This window comes from Populus trichocarpa, chromosome 5, assembly GCF_000002775.5.
Source record: "Populus trichocarpa isolate Nisqually-1 chromosome 5, P.trichocarpa_v4.1, whole genome shotgun sequence".
NCBI classification, from domain to species: Eukaryota; Viridiplantae; Streptophyta; class Magnoliopsida; order Malpighiales; family Salicaceae; genus Populus; species Populus trichocarpa.
The window spans coordinates 10,469,545-10,494,501 of NC_037289.2; the positions used below are offsets into that span (position 1 = coordinate 10,469,545).

The 24,957-nt window shown below is 32.7% G+C and overlaps 1 protein-coding gene and 1 long non-coding RNA gene across 7 annotated transcripts; both read left to right on the forward strand.

The window, feature by feature from the left end:
• Positions 1 to 8,855: 8,855 nt before the first annotated feature.
• On the forward strand, positions 8,856 to 13,200 carry LOC7489721 (peptidyl-prolyl cis-trans isomerase CYP40). Of its 6 annotated transcripts, none has more exons than XR_002981747.2 (10): positions 8,856 to 9,136; positions 9,858 to 10,358; positions 10,574 to 10,661; positions 10,808 to 10,860; positions 11,083 to 11,187; positions 11,861 to 11,936; positions 12,304 to 12,341; positions 12,436 to 12,509; positions 12,588 to 12,682; positions 12,970 to 13,200. XR_002981747.2 is itself a non-coding variant. In XM_024600743.2 (9 exons), exons 1-8 carry the CDS (start codon positions 8,966 to 8,968, stop codon positions 12,487 to 12,489), a joined length of 1,086 nt encoding a protein of 361 aa, XP_024456511.1. In that variant the 5' UTR covers positions 8,856 to 8,965; the 3' UTR covers positions 12,490 to 12,509; positions 12,970 to 13,200. The 6 variants fall into 6 exon arrangements, 1 of the variants encoding a protein (XP_024456511.1); XR_002981748.2 differs by having other exon boundaries at positions 12,436 to 12,501; XM_024600743.2 differs by lacking the exon at positions 12,588 to 12,682.
• A 3,380-nt stretch (positions 13,201 to 16,580) lies between these two features.
• LOC127905303 (uncharacterized) lies at positions 16,581 to 24,688 on the forward strand. The gene is made up of 2 exons (XR_008059196.1): positions 16,581 to 17,227; positions 24,158 to 24,688. It is a non-coding gene; the product is annotated as an uncharacterized LOC127905303 (long non-coding RNA).
• Positions 24,689 to 24,957: the final 269 nt, after the last annotated feature.

Genomic DNA, 24,957 nt, shown 5'->3' on the forward strand with positions numbered 1-24,957 from the left:
AAAGGAGCTGCAGACAGTCTAGCAGCCATTGGAACCTGCATACGAAGAAGATACTAGCACAAGGCAGACTTGAGAATGGACTTTACAAGTTCCCAGCACTGAGCAATAAGAAGATGGCATACGTTGGCATCAAAGACCTTTCTGTTTTTCATTCTCCAATCTCCAGAACCACTCAAAATAAAATAGACATATGGCATCACAGACTAGGCCATGCTGCCACTGATGTTGTAGCCCAAATATTACAAAGCTGTAATGTTTCCTATGAAAAGAATAAAGCTACTGATTGTTCCACTATATGTTCTTCCTGTAAGCTTGCCAAAAGTCACAGACTGCCAACCCATCTCTCCTCCTCTCATGCTTCCAAACCATTGGAATTGATTCATATGGATATCTAGGGGCCTGCCTCAGAAAAATCCACATCTGGTGCTAAGTACTTTATTCTATTCTTAGATGATTTCTCACGATACACATGGTTCTATCCATTACATACAAAGGATCAAGCTCTCCCAATGTTCCAACAATTCAAACTCCAAGTAGAGAATCAATTTGATGACAATATAAAATATGTGCAGTCTGACAATGGAGGTGAGTTCAAATCATTCATCACCTTTCTTCAACAGGCTGGTATTGTGCATCGTTTTTCCTGTCCTTATAACTCAGCTCAGAATGGGAGAGAAGAAAGGAAGCATAGACATGTTGTAGAAACTGGATTGGCCTTTCTAGCTCATGCCTCGTTGCCTATGAAGTTCTGGCAGTATGCCTTCCAATCAGCCACATTCCTCATCAATAGAATGCCTAGCAAGGTACTCAACAATGTTTCACCTTATCTAACTCTTTTTCAGAAACTGCCTGACTACAAGTCTCTAAGAGTGTTTGGCTGCCTATGTTATCCCTTCATTCGTCCTTACAACAACCATAAATTGCAATATCAATTGGTTTAGTGCATCTTTCTTGGTTATACCCTCAGCAACAAGGGATATTTGTGTCTTGATTATCTTACTGGACGAGTTTATATCACACCTCATGTGGTATTTGATGAAACACAGTTCCCTTTCACCACTCAATCTCCTCCATCTCAACCTGATGACACTCCTTCTGTCATTTTACCTCATGCAATACCATTCCCATCTAATGATTTGTCCCACTGTCCAGTAGATACACCTATCTCAATACATATTGATTCCATTCCCATAACTGCTGATTCTATTTCCTTGAATGAACCTGCAACCTCTCCAAGTTCTCCTCCTTCTCCTGAATCTGCTCTTACTAATCTGATCCCTGATTCCAGTCTAGCTCCACGTATGACAACAAGGTTGATGAGTGGCATCACTAAAAGGAAGGTTATTCTAAATCTGACTGCTGTCACAGAACCATATACACTCAATCAAGCTCTAAAGGATCCACATTGGACTAGAGCAATGGATCAAGAGATTGCAGCCCTTCATCACAATCACACCTGGGACCTTGTTGCTAAGCCTTCTGATGTTAACATCATAGGATGCAAGTGGGTATACAAATTGAAGCACAAGCCAGACAGGAGCATTGACAGGTATAAAGTTAGACTTGTGGCAAAAGGGTATCCTCAAACATTTGGCCTTGATTACTTTGAGACATTCAGCCCAGTAGTCAAAGCTGCAACTATCCGCATTATCCTCACCATTGCTCTTAGTTCTAAATGGGAAGTTAGACAGCTTGATGTCCACAATGCGTTTCTGAATGGTGAACTTGAGGAACAAGTTTACATGTCTCAACCTCCTGGCTACGTGGACACCAAGTTTCCTACCAAAGTTTGTCGATTGAGGAAAGCTTTATATGGCTTGAAACAAGCCCCACGAGCTTGGTTCCAACGACTTAGCTCTGCTCTTTTACAGTGGGGGTTCAGCACCTCCAAGACCGATAGCTCCATGTTCATCTCCTTTGGTCAATCTACAACTTTGATCGTTCTCATTTATGTAGATGATATCCTCATCACAGGCAGCTCACATATGCAGGTAGCCTCACTTATTGCTAAACTGAATTCTGAATTTGCATTGCGAGATTTGGGAAGACTGACGTACTTCCTAGGTATTGAAGTCTCTTACCATGACAATTCTATACATCTCAGCCAAACAAAATACATTTCTGATTTACTGCATAGAACAGAAATGTTTGACACCAAGCCTGTCAAAACTCCTAGGGCTGTTGGACAAAATTTATCTAAATTTGATGGTGAGCCTATGGAAGATCCTTTTGGTTATCGCAGTATAGTGGGAGCTCTATAATACCTCACAATTACTCGACCTGACATCGCCTTCGCTGTTAATAAAGCATATCAGTTTATGCAACAACCGACTTCAGCACATTGGCTCTCTGTCAAACGTATTCTTCCCTACTTACGTGGAACTATGCATGATGGCTTACTCATAAGTTCCTCAAATCAGTTGACAATTGAAGGGTTCACCGATGCTGAATGGGGAGCTCAGCCTGACGATCGAAGAAGTGCCAGTGGCTACCTCATTTATCTAGGGGGTAATCTAATTTCTTGGTCCTCTACCAAGCAAAAATTAGTCTCTCGCAGCAGTGCAGAATCGGAGTATAGGGGACTTGTTCTGGCTACTACAGAAATTATTTGGATTCAAGCCTTGATGCACGAACTATGTGTTCCTACCCCTGTTGTCCCTATGCTCTAGTATGACAACATCAGTGCCTATCATATGGCCAAACATTCTGTGTTTCACGCACGAACAAAACACATAGAAATTGATCTACACTTCATTCGTGATCAAGTTTTACAAGGGAAAATAGAATTACAATTCATTCCAACTGAAGATCAGCCTGCCGATCTCCTAACTAAACATCTTACAAGCTCAAGGTTCTTGTTTCTCAAAACACAGTTGTGCCTCATTCCAAGACCATTTCACTTGCGGGGGGATGATAAACCATTGATAGAAGAAGAAGGATCGGTTACTTGAAAGACTAGTTACAGAGCTGAAGAGTTGGTTAAGCTGAAGAAGAAAGAAGGATTGGTTACGTTAGGATTGCTGTTAATTATTCTCTTCTACTTATAACCACCTGTAACAGAATTGTAACTAATCCTAACTGCTATATAACTGCTAGCAATAGTTATAATAACTGTCATGACAGTTGTCATGACAATTACAATCTGTAACTATATATATGCATGTGTATACACAAATGAAATACAGAGAAAAATATAATCTTCAGAAAAGAAGAATTTTCCTATTTCTATCTCAAATATCTAAAATTGATAATAGACATTTTGAAGGAGCTGTCGAAGAGAGCTAGAGGTGGAAGAACACTGTCAGCACGTGGCTTCCACGTGCCACCGCTATTATTAGTGTGTGGAACTACGCACCATCATTGCTGGAAATGAAGAACCTAATGGATCTAGAGCGACATCTCATCTTTTTTCTTCCTATACCAACAGTGAAAGTCATTGCTACCTATAAAAGAAAATATCACATAAACAATTTTGTCATTTCTTATCTCTCTCTCTCTCTCTCTCTCTCTCTCTCTACCGCATTTTATTCCTCTCAATTTGTTTCCATAGATTCAAGTGGCTACTAAAATGGCTCAGGGAAGGAAGAAGGGATTGGATTACATGGTGGAACCATTATTGGCTGGTGACTAACCGACAATTAAAAGGCTGCTTATTTGTGGGTATCGAGTGCTTACAATGGTGTAGAGAAAGGGAGTTGTCTTGTGTTGGGGAGAGCTCATTGATGGTTGTAAGACAGAAAGGTTGTCTTGGCTGGAGATGGTTTGTGTAGTGGATGAGTTATGAAAGGTGGTTCACGGTTGATGAGAGGTGATAAATACTTAAAAGTATATTTTTATTAAGGTTTTATATCATCATATTGCACTTAGAGTATTATTAAATTTAGGGATGATCATTTTTAGTTCGGTTCGGTTTTTATCAAAAAAAGTAACCAAACCGAAATTTTTAAAAAAAAAAATTCGAAACCGGGTCAAACCGACCGGTTTCGGTTCGGTTCGGTTCGGTTTTTTAGGGCAAAAACCAGTTCAAACTGGTTTGGCTCGGTTTTTCCGGTTTGGCTCGGTTTTTTCGGTTCTGGCTCGGTTTTTCGGTTTGGCTCGGTTTTTTTCCTGTTTTTTTTGTTTCGGTTCGGTTTTTTTGGTTTTTTGCTTATAAAACCGAACCGGCTGGTTTTTTCAAAATTTTAATCTATTTAATCGGTTTTTTTTCGGTTCGGTTTTTTCGGTTATTTTTTTTCCGGTTTTCTCGGTTTAATCGTTTTTTCAGTTTTTTTGCTCACTCCTAATTAAATTCGCTAACCTAAGCATGTTTTATAATAACAAGTCTAATAATATAAGATATCTTTAATTTATGGTAAATGCTTGTTTTAAATACAAGTTTGCGAAATAGACATATATCACAATTTAGAGGATTGATTGATGTTTAACTATTGAAATTGAGGAAATAAAAAGAGGGTTATGCTTAGAGAAGAAATTCTAGTTGGGCTGGTTTGATTTAAATTGGAACACCATTCGGTTTTTGGGTAATAACTAAAGATGTAGACCTTTAATTTAAGTGTGGTTTAGCTTGATAGAAAGCTAAGACATAGGCCTAAAACATTCATAAGAGTCCAAGATTCAATATTGTTGTTCTTAAGTTCAAATCTTAACAACAAAAAAGAAGTCTGAATTTGTCCTGCGGCCAAAATATTGTTCGGTGTTAAGTCCATATCTTGAGTTCTAGAAGTCTAAATGAGCCCATTATTTTTTTTCTTGGAAATCTGAGAAAAATACTCACAACTTTCAAGAAGACCATCTACTCAAATTTTGATGTTATCAATGATGTTTTGTTCAACCACCAATTCAATAGTTTTAAATTTTAGCCTATAAAAAAAAGATATTTGTCATACATTTAGGCATCTTGGTTTTCAAATCAAGATCTTGCTCTTGCTTTCTGTCTTTGCATTTCTGTAATGTTGAAGTTTTATTTCATGTTATATTCTCATTAATCTCTTATTTATGTTTATCATTTCATTTACTATACTTAGTTAATTTATATCATAGACATGTTCTTATCTTGTTTATTTATGTTTTTCTTCTTCATTATGTTTAGTTAAGTTTATTTTTGCCAAGATGAAAAGGTTATATTAATGGTGTAAGAATAAGTGTAGTACAAACTCAACATGGACTTTAATGTTTATATTCAAGAAAGTTTGTCATTAACTTGTTTTATAATACCATGTTTGTTATTTTACTCATTCTTAATATCATGCTTGTTAAGTTGTGAGTCTAGATTCGTGATGTACAAACCATGGCACAACAAATACTTGATTCTTTCATAGCCTACTGTATGGATAACTGACATATGTGATATGAAAGGAACTCGATTTATTGTTGACATAAGTAAACACCATAAATACTTGACAATATTTACAAGTATTGGCATTACTCAAATAAAGTAATTAATATGATCATGTTAATAAATTAAACGAGTCATTAATGATAAATCATCTGATTTGAACCTTTTTTATGTGTGGTTTCCAATTGAGTAATAAAAAGAGTTTGGAATATACTTATTTGAAATATCATTAATGGATCCTCCAACCTTGATAATTGTTTTATCTTTGTTTAATCTTGACATTAATATCACATCTCAAAGTTTTCTTCAACTCTGTTTCTCTTTATTATTTGTGGTTTTGTATAATTAACCTTCATATGGATCAACCCCGGTTTTACCGGGTTATTTATTGTTTTGACACTTCTGTACTTAAAAGAAGACATCAATCATTTGATCTTGTCAAGAGGCTAACAACCATGGGTAAAGGGCTAACTCAATAGTGGTTTTAGTTAGAAGAATTGGTAGATATAGGTTGTAAAGGGTGGTTTATGACAAAGAGAGGATGGCAATCATAGATGGTGGTTTAAGTTGTTCATCGTGGTGAGGGAGGAAACGTCGGTTGGATAAAAAGATTATGTGTAGATTGTTATGTGGTTTTTGGTCTTATGTGGAGATGAATTGAAAGTGAAGGGACAAGAAAGATGGAAAGTGGTTATGAACTATTTAAAGAGAGAAAGAGATTATTATGGTGAAAGAGAGACTTGGTGGGTGATCTTTTGTGTTCCATCTTCTGTGTTTTCTTGGTGATGGTTCCTTTCTGGTTTTTCTTTATATTGCCTATTTTCTTTCTTTCTTTCTATGGAGAGAAAAGACTGAAAGTTTGGATTTGAATGCTGGAAATCTAGGGTTTTAATTGCCAGGAATTTGTTGAAAATATTGGATTGAGAAGCTGGGTTTAATTGTTAGGATGTTCGGTTTAATTTCTCAAGAATTTGGTTTGAAGAGCTATAATTGGGAGATTCCAATCTCTAGTTTAATTGTTTGAATTAATTTGGGACTAAATTGAATTAAAACAGTTCAATTGAACTTAATTGGATTGAAATCAATGAATTAATTGCCTTAAATCGAATTAAATGGATTGAATTGCACTGGGTTGAAACAAATAGGATTGAAATGAAGTTATATAAATAACCAATTGATCCTTTAAATATTTTATCCTTTTCATTACAATCCTTGGATCTTGGATTTTTTCCAATTTTACTCAAATAAGATTAAATCTTGAATTCTCTCTCAATTTAATCCATAACTCAAATCTTTCCAATTTAGTCTTTATTTCTCAAATTCTTGCAATTCAACCGAATTTGTCATAAATCTTTTTTTTTCTTTTCAATTGCATCCTTAATTGAATCAATTTAGATCTCTAAATTTAATCACTTGTTGCAAATTCATCATTGGCTCTCAAAATTATGCCTAGTTTTGATTATTTTTCTTCAATTAAGCCCTTCATTAATTTATAACTTGGCTATTTGTTTCAAAATCATTGTAGAAATTCAATTTTCTTTCACTTTTAACCAATTAAATCAAACTAAGCCCTTTTCTCAATTTTCTCTTCAATTTAAAACCCTTAATTGTGGCCCTAAAATTTCTCAAACTTCTTTTTTTTCCTGTGATGCTTAATCATTGGGCCAATTTCAACCCTAGCTATATTTTTTTGTATTTTTATATTTTTTTATGATTTTTTTACACATAAAAAATAAATAAAAATGAAAAAACTAATGAAATTATTAAAATTAACTAAGGTTATTGAAAAAACATATTTTTTGGATTTTTTCTAATTTTTGAAATATGTAAAAACAAATAGGAGTTAAAATTGGGTTATAACAAAACTCATAACCTAGGCTATGAGACCTTAATAACCTCATAGAAGATAAACTATAAAAGCGACACGAATCAACCCGGGTTAACCTATCAAACTTGTTACACGAGTATATGGAACTAGGACAAACCCTTAAAAATAAAATCAAAACAAACTATGAAGCTCAATTATCAAGTAATCAATTCTTGAAGGAACTAAAAAAAATAATCTAAGAAAATGACACAATAAAACAACTTGAGTCCACCCAAACTACTAAACTCATGAACTAGGTCATGAGAGCGAGATAACTTTATAAAAAGAAAACAAAAATAAATTATGAAGCATAATATCTAATCAAACCCAATATTAAATGATGAAATTAAAAAAATACCAATTAAAAAAAAACTTGAGTCAACCGGATTAATCCACCAAACACATGGCACAAATCATGAGATTGAGATGACCATATAGAAAGCAAACTGCAATAAATCATGAAGCTAAATCTCTAATAAACCAAATGTTGAAGTACGAAATTAGAAAACAAAACAACATAGATTAAAAAAAACAAATGCAAAAAGAAAAACATTATTGCAATGAATAGTGTTTTGTGAGGTGATTTACAATAAAAACACCACCTCCTTTAGTTTTTTTTGTTAATGTTAATAAAAAAGGATAAAAAAACAAATTGAGTTAATTTAAGTTAGCTCGCTAAACACATGGTTTAGGTCATGAGTCCAATATAATCTCATAGAAAGTAAATTGAAAAAATAACACGGGTTAACCCAAGTTAACCTGCCAAACTTATGACTCAGGTCTATGAGACTGAGATAACCCTATAAAAAATAAATCGAAACAAATTATAAAACTCAATTCTCAATCAACCAATTATTGAAGGAATTGAAAAAAAAACTCAATCTAAAAAAGAATACAATAAAACAACCTGAGTCTGCCTAGATCATAAAACATGTGATAACCTTATAGAAAATAAATGAAACCAATCATGAATCCTAATTCTCAATCAATTCAATGTTGAAGTATGAAATTAAAAAAAAAAACTGAGTCAATTGGGTTAACTCGTTAAACCGCGATATAGGTAAATGATCACATAGAAAACAAATCACAATAAATTATAAAGCACAATCTTTAACAAATTAAATGTTAAAGGATGAAATTAAAAAAAAATAAAGAAAAAAACATTATTGCAATAAATAAAGTTGTGAGGTAGTACACAACTTTATCAATATTAAAAAAAAAAAAGTTGTGAGGTGGTACACAATCAAAACCTAATTTTCAATAAATCAATATTAAAAAAAAACAAAAATAAATAAAAAATAAATTACATTGAATACTGTATTGTGAGTGCACCACCTCTTTTAATGTTTTTTTTTTACTGCGCGGCACTTTTTAGTTTTTTTATAATGTTTTGTTAATTAATAATAATAAGAATGCACGCCAAACTAGACTTTGTGCCACGTATATGGCTGGTTGAATCACAAAGTGATAGGTAATTCCCATTGCCAATCTGGCCCACTCAAGCAGTGTAACGAACGGTCTCGATTCACGTATAAATCACAGCTAAATGGGCCCAACAACCCAATCCTATGGCCACAATTAAAACTCTCATAGATAATAATAAATAAAGAAAGATAGAGACAGAACCGCGTATAAAGTATATACGAAGAGTTGAGAGACGAGCGCACTGCCCTTCACAGCTCGCTTCTCTTTTAGAGTTCAAAAAAATAAGAAAGCGGGTTTTAGGGTTTTTGAGTTGAGAGATAAAAAAGATAGAAAGAGTGATGGCAAAGCCAAGATGTTATTTAGATATAAGTATAGGAGGAGAGCTAGAAGGGAGAATAGTGGTGGAGTTATACAAAGATGTTGTCCCTAAAACTGCGGAGAACTTCAGGGCTTTGTGCACCGGTGAAAAAGGCATTGGACCCAACACTGGTGTCCCTCTTCATTACAAGGTCAGACTCAGACTCTTCCCTGTTTTCACTCCCTGCTGTTTTTCTTTTCCTTCCCTGAACGTCCTTTGTATTTGCCCTTTGCTTTTCTTTTGACTTAATTCTTGATATTTATGTTTAAAGAAAATGACATTTCTTCTTCAAATTTCTACTCTTTCTTTCTTTTACTTTCGTTTTCTTTTGAAGTAACATTTTCTTGTTTCTCTGTCTTGCTTGTTGCTAAAAGAAATGGTTTTTTCTTGATTATACTATCTTGTTATCATGTTTATTGCTTTAATATTTCTAGCTTTGTTTGTGCATTGTGTATCGAGAGAAAGTGAGCTGTGGTTCTTAGTGTGAAGGGATTTTTTCTTTTCTTTTTTTGCGGATGACAATAAAAAAGTGTCTTTGTTGTCTATGTAATTTTGTTCACCAGTAAAGCATTAGCTTCCTGGGGCGTTGTGGATTTTGTCAAACTTGTAAATTTGGATGTGTTTGGATATCTGTTAATACATTTTGATGTGGAGAAAGTTATTGTCACCTGTGTTTGGTGTTTTTTCTTTGAAAGTTCATATCTTTGAGCAGTAACCTAGTTTATTAATTGATATATCTACTTTGGAGATGACTTCCTAACTTTGGCTGCTGGCTTATAGCAGATGTGCTTAATTATGAAGCTCTGCTTTAGTCAGATTGTTTGTGATTCCATGTCTTGTTTTGCTGATGGAGGCTTATTGTTTAATTTCAGGGGGGTCGTTTTCATCGTGTTGTCAGAGGTTTTATGATACAAGGTGGTGACATATCAGCAGGGGATGGAACTGGAGGAGAATCTATATATGGATTGAAATTTGAGGATGAAAACTTTGAGTTGAAACATGAAAGAAAAGGAATGTTGTCAATGGCTAATATGGGCCCTGACACCAATGGATCTCAGTTTTTTATCACAACCACTCGAACTTCTCATCTAGATGGAAAGCATGTTGTTTTTGGGAAGGTAACCAAAGGAATGGGAGTGGTTCGTTCTATTGAGCACGTTGTGACTGAGGGAGGTGATTCTCCCTCTCAAGAAACAGTAATTGTTGATTGCGGGGAAATTCCTGAAGGAGAGGACGATGGGATATCTGACTTCTTTAAAGACGGTGATACTTATCCTGATTGGCCGGCAGACCTAGACATGAAGCCAGATGAGATTTCTTGGTGGATGAAGGCAGTTGATTCGATCAAAGCTTTTGGAAACGAACAGTACAAGGTAGCTCATGTACACAATTTTTTTTCTTGTTTTAGATCAGTTTCATTTGAATGAAATCATAATTTATAGATACATACAGATTTTTTTTTTCTTGTTATGTGATTGTTCCTGTATGTTTTACAATATGAATTCTTAAGCCAGTTTGATCTTTGGATTTCCATTTGCTTGTATGATTATACTTCTGGTCTTTACTAGATGTCCTGTTCCTACTGCAGAAGCAAGACTGTAAGATGGCTCTTCGAAAGTATCGTAAGGCTTTGCGCTACCTGGATGTTTGTTGGGAGAAGGAAGACATTGATGAAGGTACGTTCTTCATTCCCTCCTGTTATGTTGAGAACTAGCACTATCAGTCTGCTACTTTAGCTTTTTTATTCCTCCTGATGATTTGATGACTGCTGCTTCTTGTTTTTTTTTTTTTTTTCTTTTCTTTTTTCCTTTTTGTTATATAGAGAAGAGCTCATCACTGAGGAAGACAAAGTCTCAGATATTTACAAATAGCTCTGTACGTTCTGAAAATATTATCTTGGTCACAGTTCACGGGGACATGTATAGTTCTTGTAATTGACAAAGATCTTTTTAGTAAATTTGCTTTCTAATTTATTAAGAATGCTATTAGATTCTTGTTTTTAATACATGTAGCTTTCCTTCTTTCTTTTTTTGTCATTCATCTGTAATGTTCTCCTTTTTTATTTGCATCCTTGATTATCGTACATTTTTGCCTTAGGCTTGTAAACTGAAGCTTGGAGATATTAAAGGAGCATTATTGGACACAGACTTTGCCATGCGTGATGGAGAAGACAATGCAAAAGCTTTTTTCCGCCAAGGCCAGGTTTGTATCTTCCCTTTATGAAAAGATTTGTTCTGAGGTGGTCCATGCTTTTTTTCCATCCCTTGGAATTTTCACATCATTGTTAGGATCCAAAATAATTTAACTTGTCCTTTCTTATTTATTTTTTTTATTTTTGACTTGTAATTTTCTTTCTTCCACTTTCCTTTTCGGTGATAACTTGCATTATGCTACTTCCTAGGATAATTGCACAATTCCTTGTCTCTTCTCTATGAAAAGAGGGTTTAAGCTCAACAATGTAAACAAAATGGTAGATCTGAACTAATTTAACAACTAGGGATCATAACTATGAATTAAGAATTGAAATGAAGCATGCTAAAAACTGGACAGAATGCAAGTGTGATGTTATTTGAAGCATATACAGTTTTAAGAACCAGCATTTTAACATGTAATAAAATCATAAATTTTGTCTTTTAGATTAATATGTATTTTAATTGATTCTAATTTCATGCTCTCATATTTCTCAACAAGAAAGTATTTCTTGATTTTAGTTCAAATAATATCATCATCTCACAGTTGGTTTTAGCATGTCTGATATATCAGATGCTTTTGTCAGACTGTTTATTATAGCATCGTAGCTAGATCCCAGCAATAGCATTAGGAACCTCTTGATGAGTATACCAATATTTGTTTAATGGTTTCGTGTGGATCTCAGGCATATATGGCACTCAATGACATAGACGCTGCAGTTGCAAGCTTCAAGAAGGCTCTAGACTTGGAGCCCAATGATGGTCAGTGATACTTTTTGTTTGGCATTCTAGTTATTGCTTATCAGCAAGATTTTCAAGATCTGTTTATAGAAGCTTTGTGTTAAGACTTAGCATTGTGGTGGAGATGATGGAGCTTTTTGTTTTAATTGATTCTTTTGCCATTCTTAATGTGTGATATCATATCAATTTTTTCTTTCTATTATTGTTACTGAAGGGACTGTGTTTATAATGTTATTAAAACCAAAGTTGGTTGAATGCAAGCTGTGTTTTTTGCCATTTTTTCTTTCATTGTTACACTAGATAAGTGAATTCGTGGTCACTGTGAATTCTAAGAATATGCAAATATTACTGCCTTCACCCTACAATGTGTTCTTCTTGTGTATTTCAGGAGGAATAAAGAAAGAGCTTGCCAGTGCTAGGAAGAAGGTGAACAAGTTGTCTGCTGTATTGTCTCTTTTTCTAAACGTTATATGTTCCTTCTTCCCGCTTCTAAAGGTTTGTTATGTTGAAAATACTACAGATTGCTGATAGGCATGATCAGGAGAAAAGGGCCTATGCTAGAATGTTTCAATAGTGTGTTCAGCTGGTAACCTGGTATGGTAGTTTCCTTTGTATTTGCTCTACTATAAATTATTTTGATGTTAGCTTACTATTTCTTGCTTTGTAATACAGGTTATTACCTGTTGTTTGGTCCGTTCACTTTTGATTTCTCACATGTGAGGTTGTATAATCAACGGTTTACGGGTCTCTGTCTGCGTAATCATCAGGTAGTGATGCTGCGCCTATGGCTATTTAATTTCCTTATAGGTTGTGTAATATGGCCCAGTTCGCAAATAAGAATACCAAGTTATTCATTTGGATTGTACTCATTTTCTAAATGTATTTTTTTGTGCAATTCTTAATGTTGATATTTGAGGTATGATGGTTTGCTATAAGAATGAACCAAAACCTGGGTTAAAGAAAGATATCTTAAGTTGTGCACTTCCTCATTGTGGATTTTCTAGGAACTTGTCTGCTAGTTGTGCTCATCTTCTAATGAATTTCTCCCTTTCAGGTTTTCTTTTGAGGACATATAAAGCTGCCAGATCTTTGGAGAGGGCCTTATTTTTACCCTTGAGAAGGCAAATTGGAAAGGCACTGATTTTGCTCTAAATGATGGTTCAGTTTTTTGGTTATACTTTGTGTACTGGCCGAAGCTTGTCTCTGCTACTTTACATACTCAAATTGAATCGTCTAGTTTATACAATGGATATTTTCATTTCAAATGCATGACTTTTGTTTGTCATTCCCAGCATGTGATCCTAATTTTGCACTAAGAATTTTGCACTAATTTTTGTTTGTCATTCCCAGTACTCCAAACATGATATATAAATATGAATGATAGGTAATATAAATATTAGTTTTAGAGACAAATATAAGAATAATATAATATAAACTTGATATTGTGCACTCAGACTCAGTTTATTATTCAGATGATGGTTTTGCCTTCTTAAAAAAAAACCCCTTGTATTTGTTCTAGGGATATTTTTATCTTTTTACATGGTGTATTAGTCATTAAAAAACTGTTTGGTTGTATGATTGTATTTTTTGTTTTTTAAGCACAATAAAATGATGTAATTATTTTCAAATTCAAAAATTTATAAAACTGGTTTGGGGCATGATTGTCTTTTCACTTATTCATGTCAATAAATTGACTAAGTATACTTTTTGATTCAAAAGATTTAAATAAGTTTAGTGGTTTTTTGGACTTTATTTTTTGTAATTACTAAAGTAATTAAGAGCATTTTTATCTTTCAATATCAATTAATATTATTTAATTCTACAAAGTTGTTGACATATGTAGTGCACGTTCTAGCGTACAGGAGGTACTTTTACCCTTTGAGCGTTGCATTTAGTGTCTCCCAACAATATAAAATGCTCTTTCACCATGTTGTTAGATGCGTCGTTGCACCCATTTCCTCTCGGTGTGGTTTATATTGGCAGTGGTAGGACGGTTTATCATCGATCAACCTTTTTTTTTTCTTCTCTCTACTACTCCAAAAATACAGGTTGGTTCTTTTTTTTGTTGATATTTCAACTTTCATCTTTATTATTTTGATTTCTAATTTTAATCCTTGGCCATTTGATTTAAGTTCTATTTGTTTTCAATTTAGTTCGTCAATTTTAATTTGTCATGTATAAGTTTTTTCAATCTCATATTTTTTCTTTTGATTTCTATTTTTTCTTTCTTGGCTCGTTTGTAAAAGTTTTGATGTTTTCAATCTTATCATTATATCCAAGTTTATGGTGTATTGTTTTTTCTAAGTTGGTTTTCATTCTTTTGATATTTTTTCCTTTTGTTAGAATTTTTTTTTCTTTTCAATTTAATCTTCCATTCAAAAAGATTTCCTTACCCTCTAAATTATTTTTTATTTTGATTTTCACTCACATTCTTTTAATTACTTTGTTTCTTTAAAGATTCTTTGGTTTTATAGTTTTTTTTCTCGATTTTATCTTTCGATATTTGATTTGCAAGGGATTGGGTTTCACAGTTTTTTTTATGTATAATGCTTCCGATATAATGACTTGGGTCACGAGTTTGAAAAGTTAATGCGGGTTTACATCGTTTTTTTTTAATTATTTTATTTTCTGATTTCATTGTTCGACATTATTTTTTATTGAGCTACTCCAATCACATTACCTAGGCCATAAGATTTGTGGATTAACCCAGGTTGGCTTATCTTTTATCACCTAAATTACATTTTTATTATACTACCTCAGGTTAACTCAAGTCATTTTTTTTTATCAAGTTACGTACTTTCAAAGGTTGTGTTTTTTTAACTTAATGTGGTCTATTTAAAAAAAACAATTGTTTGTTTACTATTGCTATTTTTATAATTGTTTAAGTAAAATAAAATTAACTTATTAAACCCAATTACAACTATAATGTAAGTCCTTTTTTTTAACATGCTTGTATTATCTTAGACATCATTTTTTATGCAAAAAAAAATATGGTGTAGCGTGGGTTAGGTCTAGTGTCTTGTAAATCCTGTTAAATCAAAGGAGAACTTCATTAACTTGGGACTTGTGTCACTCAAGGCTAAACACAAACGCCTGATAAGAGATTCAGATGGGCTTTTGGACCCATTTCTCAACCAAGATGAAAAAAAATAAGAATGATTATTTTCGGTTCGGTTTTCACATGAAAAAATTAACCAAACCAACATTATTATTTTAAAAAATTTAAAACAAAACTGGTTCAAACCGACTGGTTTCTGTTCGGTTCGGTCCAGTTTCTGTTGTTCAAAAATCGGTAAAACCAAGAAGCAAATCTCGTTTTTGTTGTTCAAAAATCGGTAAAACCAAGAAGCAAATTTCGTTTATGTTGTTCAAGAACTTGTTTCAATTTACATGACCAAGACATGATTGAATTCTAATTAAAATATAAGCAAATCCAGAGTTGCAAATTATAACATAATAAATAAATAAAAGCAAAAACCCACAAAATATCAAGGAAAATAGAAATTGGAGATCAATCAAGATTTGAAGGAAAACAAATCCGCCTATAGTGAATGAGTTGGATCCAAATGAAAGCTTAAGATTGAAAGGAAAACAGATTTATCAATAATGATGTAGTTTGATTGAAGAAAATGATGAAGTTTATGAATTTGTTGCCGGGGAAAGAAGAGAATATGATGGAGAAGATAAGATACAGGGATGGACTTGGAGAAATGAGAGATAAAGAGAAAAAAGGGAGGGGGGCTATGGGGAGAGATGAGAGGCAGAGAGAAAAAGTGGGGGTGCAGGCGTTGGTTCAAGTTAAAGATCATTTATAGTTTTTTTTATTTTTTCAGAGTTATGGTTGAACCGGTTTGGTTCATTCCAATTCAATCAGTTTCAGGCATTTGAAATCGAAACCGAATTGAACCGGAAATTATTTGGATTTTCTAATCGATTAATTTAATTTCTTTTCTCAATTCGGTTTTTTCGATTAATTTATTTTTTATTCTCAGTTTAATTGGTTTTTTGAGTTTTTTGCTCACCCCTGAAAAAAAAAATTGACATGCAGAGGGTAGCTTGAAAATATGGAACTGTTTGCACTTCAAATTTAAAGATAGCTAAATAAATGAAGATCCAAAATCCCTTTTCTATCAATGAAAAATAATTCCTACAAGAGCCTTAAGCGTTAAAATAAATTATTTAAAGATTCCTTCTTTAATCTCCCCAACTTTTCTCAATTGATTTTCTCAAAAGAGCCAAAATTATTAATATTAAATATATTAAAATACAAATGAGTTGTTAAAATGATTTTTTTTATTGAAATGCACATAAAAAAAGAAGATCATATTACACTAATTAAAAAGTTATATTAACAATTTAGTTTTTCTAAGCGACTTTGACATTGGAGATGATTAATGTTATTTTTAAGTGTCACCCGCAATGCTTGTCTTAAATATCGGTGATGTCTACAAAACAAATTAGCAGAAATAAAATACTATAAAACATATTAGTATAAAACATAGTTTTTGACTTGCAGATGTTTTCACAAAAATAATTATAATCTTTTAATATTTTGTATCAATTGATTTGTTTTATTTTCTATTTTGATTCAATACTATAGATTGAGGCATAAAGTTAAAAGAAAAGATAAAGGAAAGTAAAGAGATAAAAATAGAGAGTGAAAAATTCAGAAAGAGAGAAAAAAAAAAAAAAGAGTTATACATCTCCCTCTCTTCCCCTCCTTCTTCACCATTTTCCAATCCCATCCTTCCTTTCATTTTCTTCATTTTTTCCGGCCGATCTACAACCACGAAGGAACCCATCGATTGGTCACACCTTCCCCTTTCTCAAGCCAACCAAGCCTTCCCATATCTCTATCCTTTCCTTTATTTATTTTTCTATCCATGCACATTCCTCTCTCCATCATGAAACCACAACCAAATTTCCAAGCGTATAAAGCACCAGCTCCGACAAGCCCTCTTCTTTTTTCAATCAAAATAAGCCACCGCCATTTTCTTTTTACCAACCTCTCTCTTCCTACCAGCGTCATCACCTGCCAATCTCTATTAACAACAACCATTGCCCCAAAACTGTCAGCCTTAAAATCTCCAGCTCCCTCCATTTGAAACCAAGCTAAAACCACCAAATCTCTTTCTCAGCGACCAAAATCACCATCTCCCTCCACCCAAAAAACAACCTTAAAAAATCAATTAAAAAAAAGAACAGTACCGGTGCGTGAAGCACAAGTGCCACCCCTTAGCACTCGTGTCTGCATGCTAGGATGTAATTTTACTCGCTATCACTGCCCAACCCAGTTCTAGCAATTTTAAATGGTAATTTCAACCCTTAATTTAATTTAATTTAATTTATGATGTCCTTAAATTCTTTTTAAATATATTCCTCGCATATTGATTGAAGGGTTGGGGTTCACATTATTGAATGACAACTCTAAGGGTATAAAGCTATCAAGAATTTATTTTTTGATATGTGATAAGGTTAGAATTAATACCTCATAATGAGTTTAGGAAAACGGGTTGTAATAGGATTATTCGAAGTGTAATTGTTTAGTTTTAATGTTGAAATTTTATTTGTGGATGTGTATGATTGTTTGTTATGAAATTTGTGTTAGAATAAAAAATTTCAATGAATTTTATTTTATTAAATAAATGGTAGAATTATTTATTTTCATATATATATATATATATATATATATATGGTAATCTCAAGTAAACTCTCAAGAGGGTGAACAATAATGATGATTAAAGTGTTCTTATGTTATTTGTGAGTATTTTTTTCAATCATTGTTTACGAGGCTATTATTTTTCTAGGATGTGATTTATTTATTCAATGTTATATATTAATTATTTTTTTTTATCTAAGAATCAATCTAGGAATGATAAGATTCTTAAATAAGTATTATTCCTAGGGAGTCGAAAGATATTGGGACAGGTCGAAACATGATTTTACTTTTGAAATATACTATTTATATTTGAATTAATATATAACTAAACCTAATAAGTCATACATATTAAAAATTATTGATAAAAAAATTAAATTGAGATAATTAATTAAATGTGACTTGATTATAATTAAATTTTAGAAATTAAGAACTAGAATATAATTTATATAAAGAATTACAATTTTAAATTTAGAAAAATTAATTAGAAACTTGATTAAATAAATTTATAAATTGTTCTAAAATAATATATATAATATTATTTATGAGGAAAAGTGATATTTTCTATTTATAGAATTATTAAATTTTTCATATAAATAAAATGTTATGTCTTTGGGTTTGAGAGGTGAGAGAGAGAAAGTCATCGAATTACAATGAATGAGAAAGAAAGTTAATAAACAATTATTCTTGATGTCAATTGGTTCTATTTTATAAAAGAAGTTTCATTTAGATTTATTTTCTCTTTTTATGTTATAAAAAATAGATATGGCATCAAAAAGTTTTTTAGATTTGGGTTTATTTTTCAGTTTTTAATCAATTTAATGCTAATTTAATACTACAAATGGGTTTTTTACGGCTAAGAAAATAGGTGAAAATAATTTATTACCTTTTAAAGTTGACTGCATATTGAAATCTAGAGCAACTAGTGACATGTTGCCTATTATTATTTTTTTAAAAAAAAAACTAGATGATATCTTAACCGCTTCTTAAAAAAAAAAGTTGGCTCAGGCACGTGAGCTGCCCTATGCCCGTGTGCCTAGGCTCTTTTTAAGGTCTGAGTGTGATAGGCCAAATAGACACGATTACTTGGCTTCTTTTTTTTTTTCAATTTCTTCATGACTTATGTTTTAAAATTTCATCATCCAACATTTGGTTAATTTTGAATTAGATTTCATGATTTATTTTAGTTTAATTTTTGTAGGTTTATTATGATCGCAAATAAACATCTTGATATTTTGTTGGTGCTCAACTTTGCTGACATCTATTTTTTTTAATTAAATAAAAAAAGTTCAGAAAAATTCTTAAATCCAGTGAAGTCTATGACATGTATTATGACTTTGACTGGTTAACTTGAATTGATTGAAAATTGAGTTTTGTAATTTGTTTGATTTATTGTTTATAGGGTTGTCATAATATTGAATACAATTGATTTATTATTTATTTGTAACATCCTACACATTGAATTGATGCTTAATTTTACTAGTATATTTGAAATAATTTAAAGAAAATGTTATTAAATCTAAGTAGAGTCAATAACTTGATAAGTTTTATATGTTAACTTGAATGGATAAACACTCTCACTCGCCTTCTCCCTCCCTTAATTTGATCGTGGTGGTCTGATACTCTCGAACCCTCCCTGACCCAAAAGCATACCTTTAGAGGACTGTAGACTTTGTCGCCACTTGATTTATTCCTTTTCGTCCTTGCTGTGAAATCCCAAATTCTCAACTACTTTGAAAATTGCATTGACAGGCCTAAAGCAAAAACTTTGGGTATCAACTTCACTCCAGTGGATTAGACTTTTTTTTTATTATTAATTTAATCTAGGTGTTCGGACCAGTTTACGCGCACCTCGACTAATCTCACGAGCCCTGAAGTTAACGGCTATGGAAACCTTCAAAGGCTATCATATAAGCAATCATAGGGCTCAAACCTGAGACTACATAGAGAGCAAATCTCTTGATTCCAAACTTTTATCATTGAATCACCACCTAGATGGTTCAGTGGATTAGACTCTTGTAGACACCGTTGAGAGCCTAAAAGAGAAGGGCTTTCTCAAAATCTGATTTGAGATATCTTTAACGGGATGATGTGCAAGTAAATATACTTGTCCTCTTAGTTTCAGTCAAAATTAATTTTGACTGAGATTTACTCATTTGGAGGGTTCTCCATTTTATTTCTGTAGTCTGTGTGTGTTGGGGTGGACCATGTGTGCATTATTTTGGTTTGAATATATGGACATTAAACAACAATTCTTCTTTTTTTTTTTTTTTGAATACATGTACATTATCGTGTTATAAAACCTGACTTGGTAGTCAACATGGTAAAATAACCGGGTTATAGGTCTGGTAGATCAACTCGGGTTAACCTGAGTCAAGAACCAAGACACACATTAATATGGTTGTTTTGACATAAAATTTAACTAGCATAAAATAAAATATCACATTAACATATATGCTAGCATAATTAATAAGAAATATCACATTAACCTATATACTAGCATATTAATTAGCATTAATAGATTAGAAGGTGCATTTGCCTTCAAATAAACAAAACTTTAATATAATTTAAAAATATTAAAAACAATGATAATAAAATAACAAGTTGTTTTAGAGATAAATAATTTAACATGATAGATATAAGGTGACAACATCCAAACTCTGGTTTCCATTAGAATTAGAATTCATAAATCAATATTCTTAATTGAATAAAAAAACAAAAAAAATTTAGAATACAACTTCGGAGAATTAAAAAAAAAAAAAAACTCAGGGAAGATTTTAGAACATGGCCAATAGAGTCTGCTTGTAAACTATACACATAAGCCAGCGACAATTATTTATGCAACCCACCTCAATCACAACACTTCATCCAAAAAAGGTTATTACTTCATTCTTCTTTTTCTTTCTCCCAAATCGATCTTTTTTGCCTAAGACAAACAGAAAGATGCGCCAATTTCATTGCCCTTAACAAAGAGCAGAACACTGATTACTGCAACTAGAAAGAAAATCTCATCACCATCTATGGTTCAAAGTTTACTCAAATACTGTATCTATTTTTGAAATTGCAGATGCGAAAATCATATATTAGCGTAGGACATAATATTTATATTTGAAAGTTTACTCAAATACTGTATCTATACTCAAATACCAAATGCGTTGGACATAATATTAGCGTAGGAGAGATAGAGGATTTGTAGCAGTAGCACCAGTTAGAAGGAACACCGATTTCTCCTATGAACTCTCTATTGGGATACAAAGCAATTTAGCTTTTGGCTGTTAATAGATCTTTGGTTGTTCAAACTTGAAAGAAAGAAATTAAGTCACAAACTTTAACTTTCTTTTTGCTATTAGGCGAGTGTTTAATAAAGTTAATATATATATATAAGTCGGGTCTCACCTAGATTTGCTCAGTTCGCCCGGATTACGGGTTAACCCATCAAGTCGACTAGGTTTGATCATTTTTTTGCTTTTATTGATCTTTTATTTTACCCGGATTGATTCAGCTATTTGACCGGTTTAGGTTTAATAACTATGATTGAAAGTATGATATAATTTTATATGCATTATGGATAATAGAATATAAAATTATGTATAACTTTTTAAATATATAAAAATAAACAACTCCTATCTCTACCATATTTATCATTCCATTGTTCGATTGTTAGGTCTCGATGACTGGATTTTGATGATGAGAATAGGATGGGGTGGTGGATAGTTTTTTTTTTATTTGATGGAAAAATTATAATATTTAATATAAAGATATTTAGTCATTAAATAAAAAATAATGATAAACTTGTAAATAATCAAATGATTTTTGTTGGGGTTTTTTTTTTGTTAGAATGTTCATGATACAAACTGTAATTTTTTAAAAATTAATAAATAAGTGCAATTTTAACTAAATTATAGAATGTTAAAGTCAAATCAAGTTTTTACAAGTTATTCCAATTTTAACTAAATTATAAGATGGTAAAATTAGAATAGTTCTCACATAATTTAACTTGAAACTCGATTTAAATAAAATATAAAATTAAAAGATTTCAAGATAGATTCTATGGATTTAAAAAAAAAAAATCCATGCCGTGGACATTGTTTTTATGTTTTAAAAAAAATTGTGCAGACGCGGAGTAGCAGGGTCATGAACTAATTATTCTAGGAAGATTTAGGAGAAAAGGGAATTTTTAAAATTGATGCAAGTTAAAATATATATATATATATTAGGGTGTGTGCGTGTGTGCGTGTGCGTGTGTGCCTGCGTATAATAAAATACAGGGACATAACGAAAAACTTCTAGTCCCTTAAAAGTCTTACAAAAAAAAAAAAAAAAATTATACTGGTACATTTTGTTCAACCAGATTACAATTTAGTTTTTGAAGTAGATTATCCGCTGTCATTCTTCGAAGTCTTACTGCATTAAGTCTCCTTCTGAAACAGAGTGGAATTAATGTTGATGATGGTATCAAGCACCTCGTGACTTGTATGAATTTATACTTGCAATCTGGAAATATGGAGCAAGTAATTGTTAGCTTTCTCGTTTTTCTCTTACTTCTTACAAGGACTTGTATTCTATGCACTACTTGAAGTCTTGAACATGAAAACAACAAGCATGAGTCCATCTCTCTGCTTATAAAATATGTGGAACTGGAATCCAGTATCTCTGAATTACTAAATCAGGAAGTATTGCTCCCCTTCCCTGTCAGGCACTGAAAAGGGAGTGCTCAGATTTTGCTTACAGAGTGAGATATGTTTATTTTTCTCTGTTCTTCAGGCTTTATGGATCTTTTTTAAAGCTGCAGATATTTAGATTTTAGAGTCATGGAGAAGATTAGAAAAACTTCAGCTTCTCAAGCCAGAGTTGTTACATTTTATTGTTTCTTGCCTGAAACTGGTAATTTGCCACTTCACATAGCCATCTGAATCATCCAAAGAGTTTTCTCATGCTTTGTACTAGAAAACGCCTTACTTGTTGTAAAATGGATAGTTTCTTTTTCTTTTGTAGCTTTTTATTTCTTTTCCTCGCTGATCCTCTCATTTTTTGTGGTGGAGTAGTCGAGTTGGATTTAGAAATTGCTTTTGGTCGAGCTTTAGGAAAAGCATTTCCTGATCTTTTCACTTTCTGGGACCTTGAATCTTCTTCCTCCTCCTCTTTAATGGTGCATCCATCTTCCCTTGTCTTTTCATCTTCCATTCTCCTTCTCCATGACATGTTCTTTTCAGAGAGAATTTCTTTCCTTCTTCTTGACGCTAAGTTTCGGCTTTCTTCAGCTGCTAACTTCTGTTCCGTGGACACAGAAATCCGCCAGTCAGAAAGTGATGTCCTTTCTTTGGCTCTTCGCTTTAAGGAAAGATAATCTTCTTGACTGAGTTGAACAGTGCTATTCTCTGATTCCCAACTCTTGATGTGCCCAAGTGCTGCTGCTGCTGATTCTCCAAAAGCTTCTGATTCTATCTGTACTGCTCGAAGTGTTAGTTGCAACTTTCGTAGAGTCTGCCTCCTCAGCCTCAGGACCTGTTTCAGTTTTGATCTCTCTCTGCGCTCTTCATCTGTTTCCAGCTTGATTCTTTTGAATTCTTCACGCAAATGATCCATAGCCTGAGTTATTTCATTGGTCATATTTGCGACCTTGATTTCTTCTTCCATTTTGGATTGGGTGTCTGCATTGGTGGCCTCAAGCTGTGATTCAAGCTCCGAGATCACAATGTTAGACATAGACGCTCGGTTTTTAGCACTCGCAAGACCTGATTGTAGTTTTTCAAGCTCATCGATGAGAGGCCTGGAATCTAACCATGATTGCATAGCCTCATCTTTTGCTTTCTGCAGTTCTTCCTTCATCTTCGTCCATTCTTCCATCTTCCCCAGCATTATATCACCATGGCACTCCTCTGAATGTCTCGTCTTGTGCTTGGGACTCTCTCTCCCTTCTTCATATGCCTCCATTTCTTTTTCTTTGACAAGCTACTGTGTTTCGAGCTTTTCAAAGTAATGTATGCTCATATATTATTGCTTCTGATGTTTAAATTCAATCTCATCAATGATGATGTTGGTATAGGTATCACTGTCGTTATTCTAAAACAACTTAGGTGTTTCATGAACAAGATAAGATCGATTAAAATTCCTAAGCATGTTTTCTTTGTTCTTGCCGGTCATCGAGGGAGGAAATGTCCTGTCTGCTGATTTTGCATGCGAGTCGTTCGGCAGGAGCAGGTAAGAGTTGACATTTTGTGCTAATGACTGCAATGTTATGTGCATTATTACCAAGTTACACCTGCTCTGCGACATTACTTGTTTCTTTACCATTATCGCTCCTTGTATTTCATGCTTTTGTGTAGTAGGTTTAGCTAGGTAACTGATTGGATTTGCCATGTTACAATCGACAACCCGGGAAAAACTGTGTTGTGTGCTTTGACAGAAATGGTCTTCTTTTGCATTTTTCATCTCCCGAGCTCTTTAAAATGTAATAATGATTATTTTTTAGAGTATTTTTTGTTTAAAAATATATTTTTGATCAACCATTAAATTGAAAGCAAGCAAGTATACTATCATGTTATGCAATACATTTGGTATCTTCTGTTTCTACTTGGCCTTTTAGGATTGGATCAAGTTTTCCTCATCACATTCATGGTGGAATATGGAATATTCAAGATCATGGATGCAAAGAAATTTGAAGGTTATCTCATCCTTTACTGTTAAGAAAGAAAGAGTATGGATTCCGATAATATCTTGATCTAATGTGTCTTAATCAAGGCATTGTCCCATCATAGGCACAGCTTATTCTCAATACATCTCACTTATTTCCATGGATGCCCGACTTAAATTCCAGGCACATTCACCATCATCTTTTTCACTCTCTCTTTCAATTAATTAAAAGTTTTCTTTTTAGTACAGTTCTGTTACTTGTACTGAGATTATTGTGGTGCGTCACGGCGAGACGGCGTGGAATGTTGACGGAAGAGTTTCTTAGCATTTCTTGTTCTAATGCTGGAGTTAATTTCTTAACCTTGTATGTTTAAGGCAGCTGATAGACTATCCAGGGAGTTCAAACTTTAAAGTCTCTCTAGTGTATTCTTCTTATTTGAAGCGAGCTTCCGAGATATAATTAAGAATTACTCCATTTTTCAAATCTGACATTCTCATCTCAATATCTTCTTCTTCAAAATTCATGAAGTTTATGATTGATAATAAAAAATCTAATATCTGCAAAATAATTTTTTTTTTAGTAGGATTTAGGAATCATCCAATAATAATATCAATGATTTTTAATAAGAAATTATAATAAATAAAAAAATAAACTTTAAATTCTAAGAACAAGAATGTATGATAAGTATGAATACTTGAAAATAAAAGAAATTATAAATCTATTACATAGGTAGTTCAAATGGTATATATAAT

Bases quoted from the DNA above. Each gene is read 5' to 3' on its own strand.
- LOC7489721 (XM_024600743.2), top strand. From the start codon at position 8,966: ATGGCAAAGCCAAGATGTTATTTAGATATAAGTATAGGAGGAGAGCTA. The intron at 9,137-9,857 runs GTCAGACTCAGA...GTTTAATTTCAG, and splicing joins GTGTCCCTCTTCATTACAAG to GGGGGTCGTTTTCATCGTGT. The intron at 10,662-10,807 runs GTACGTTCTTCA...TTTGTTATATAG, and splicing joins GAAGGAAGACATTGATGAAG to AGAAGAGCTCATCACTGAGG.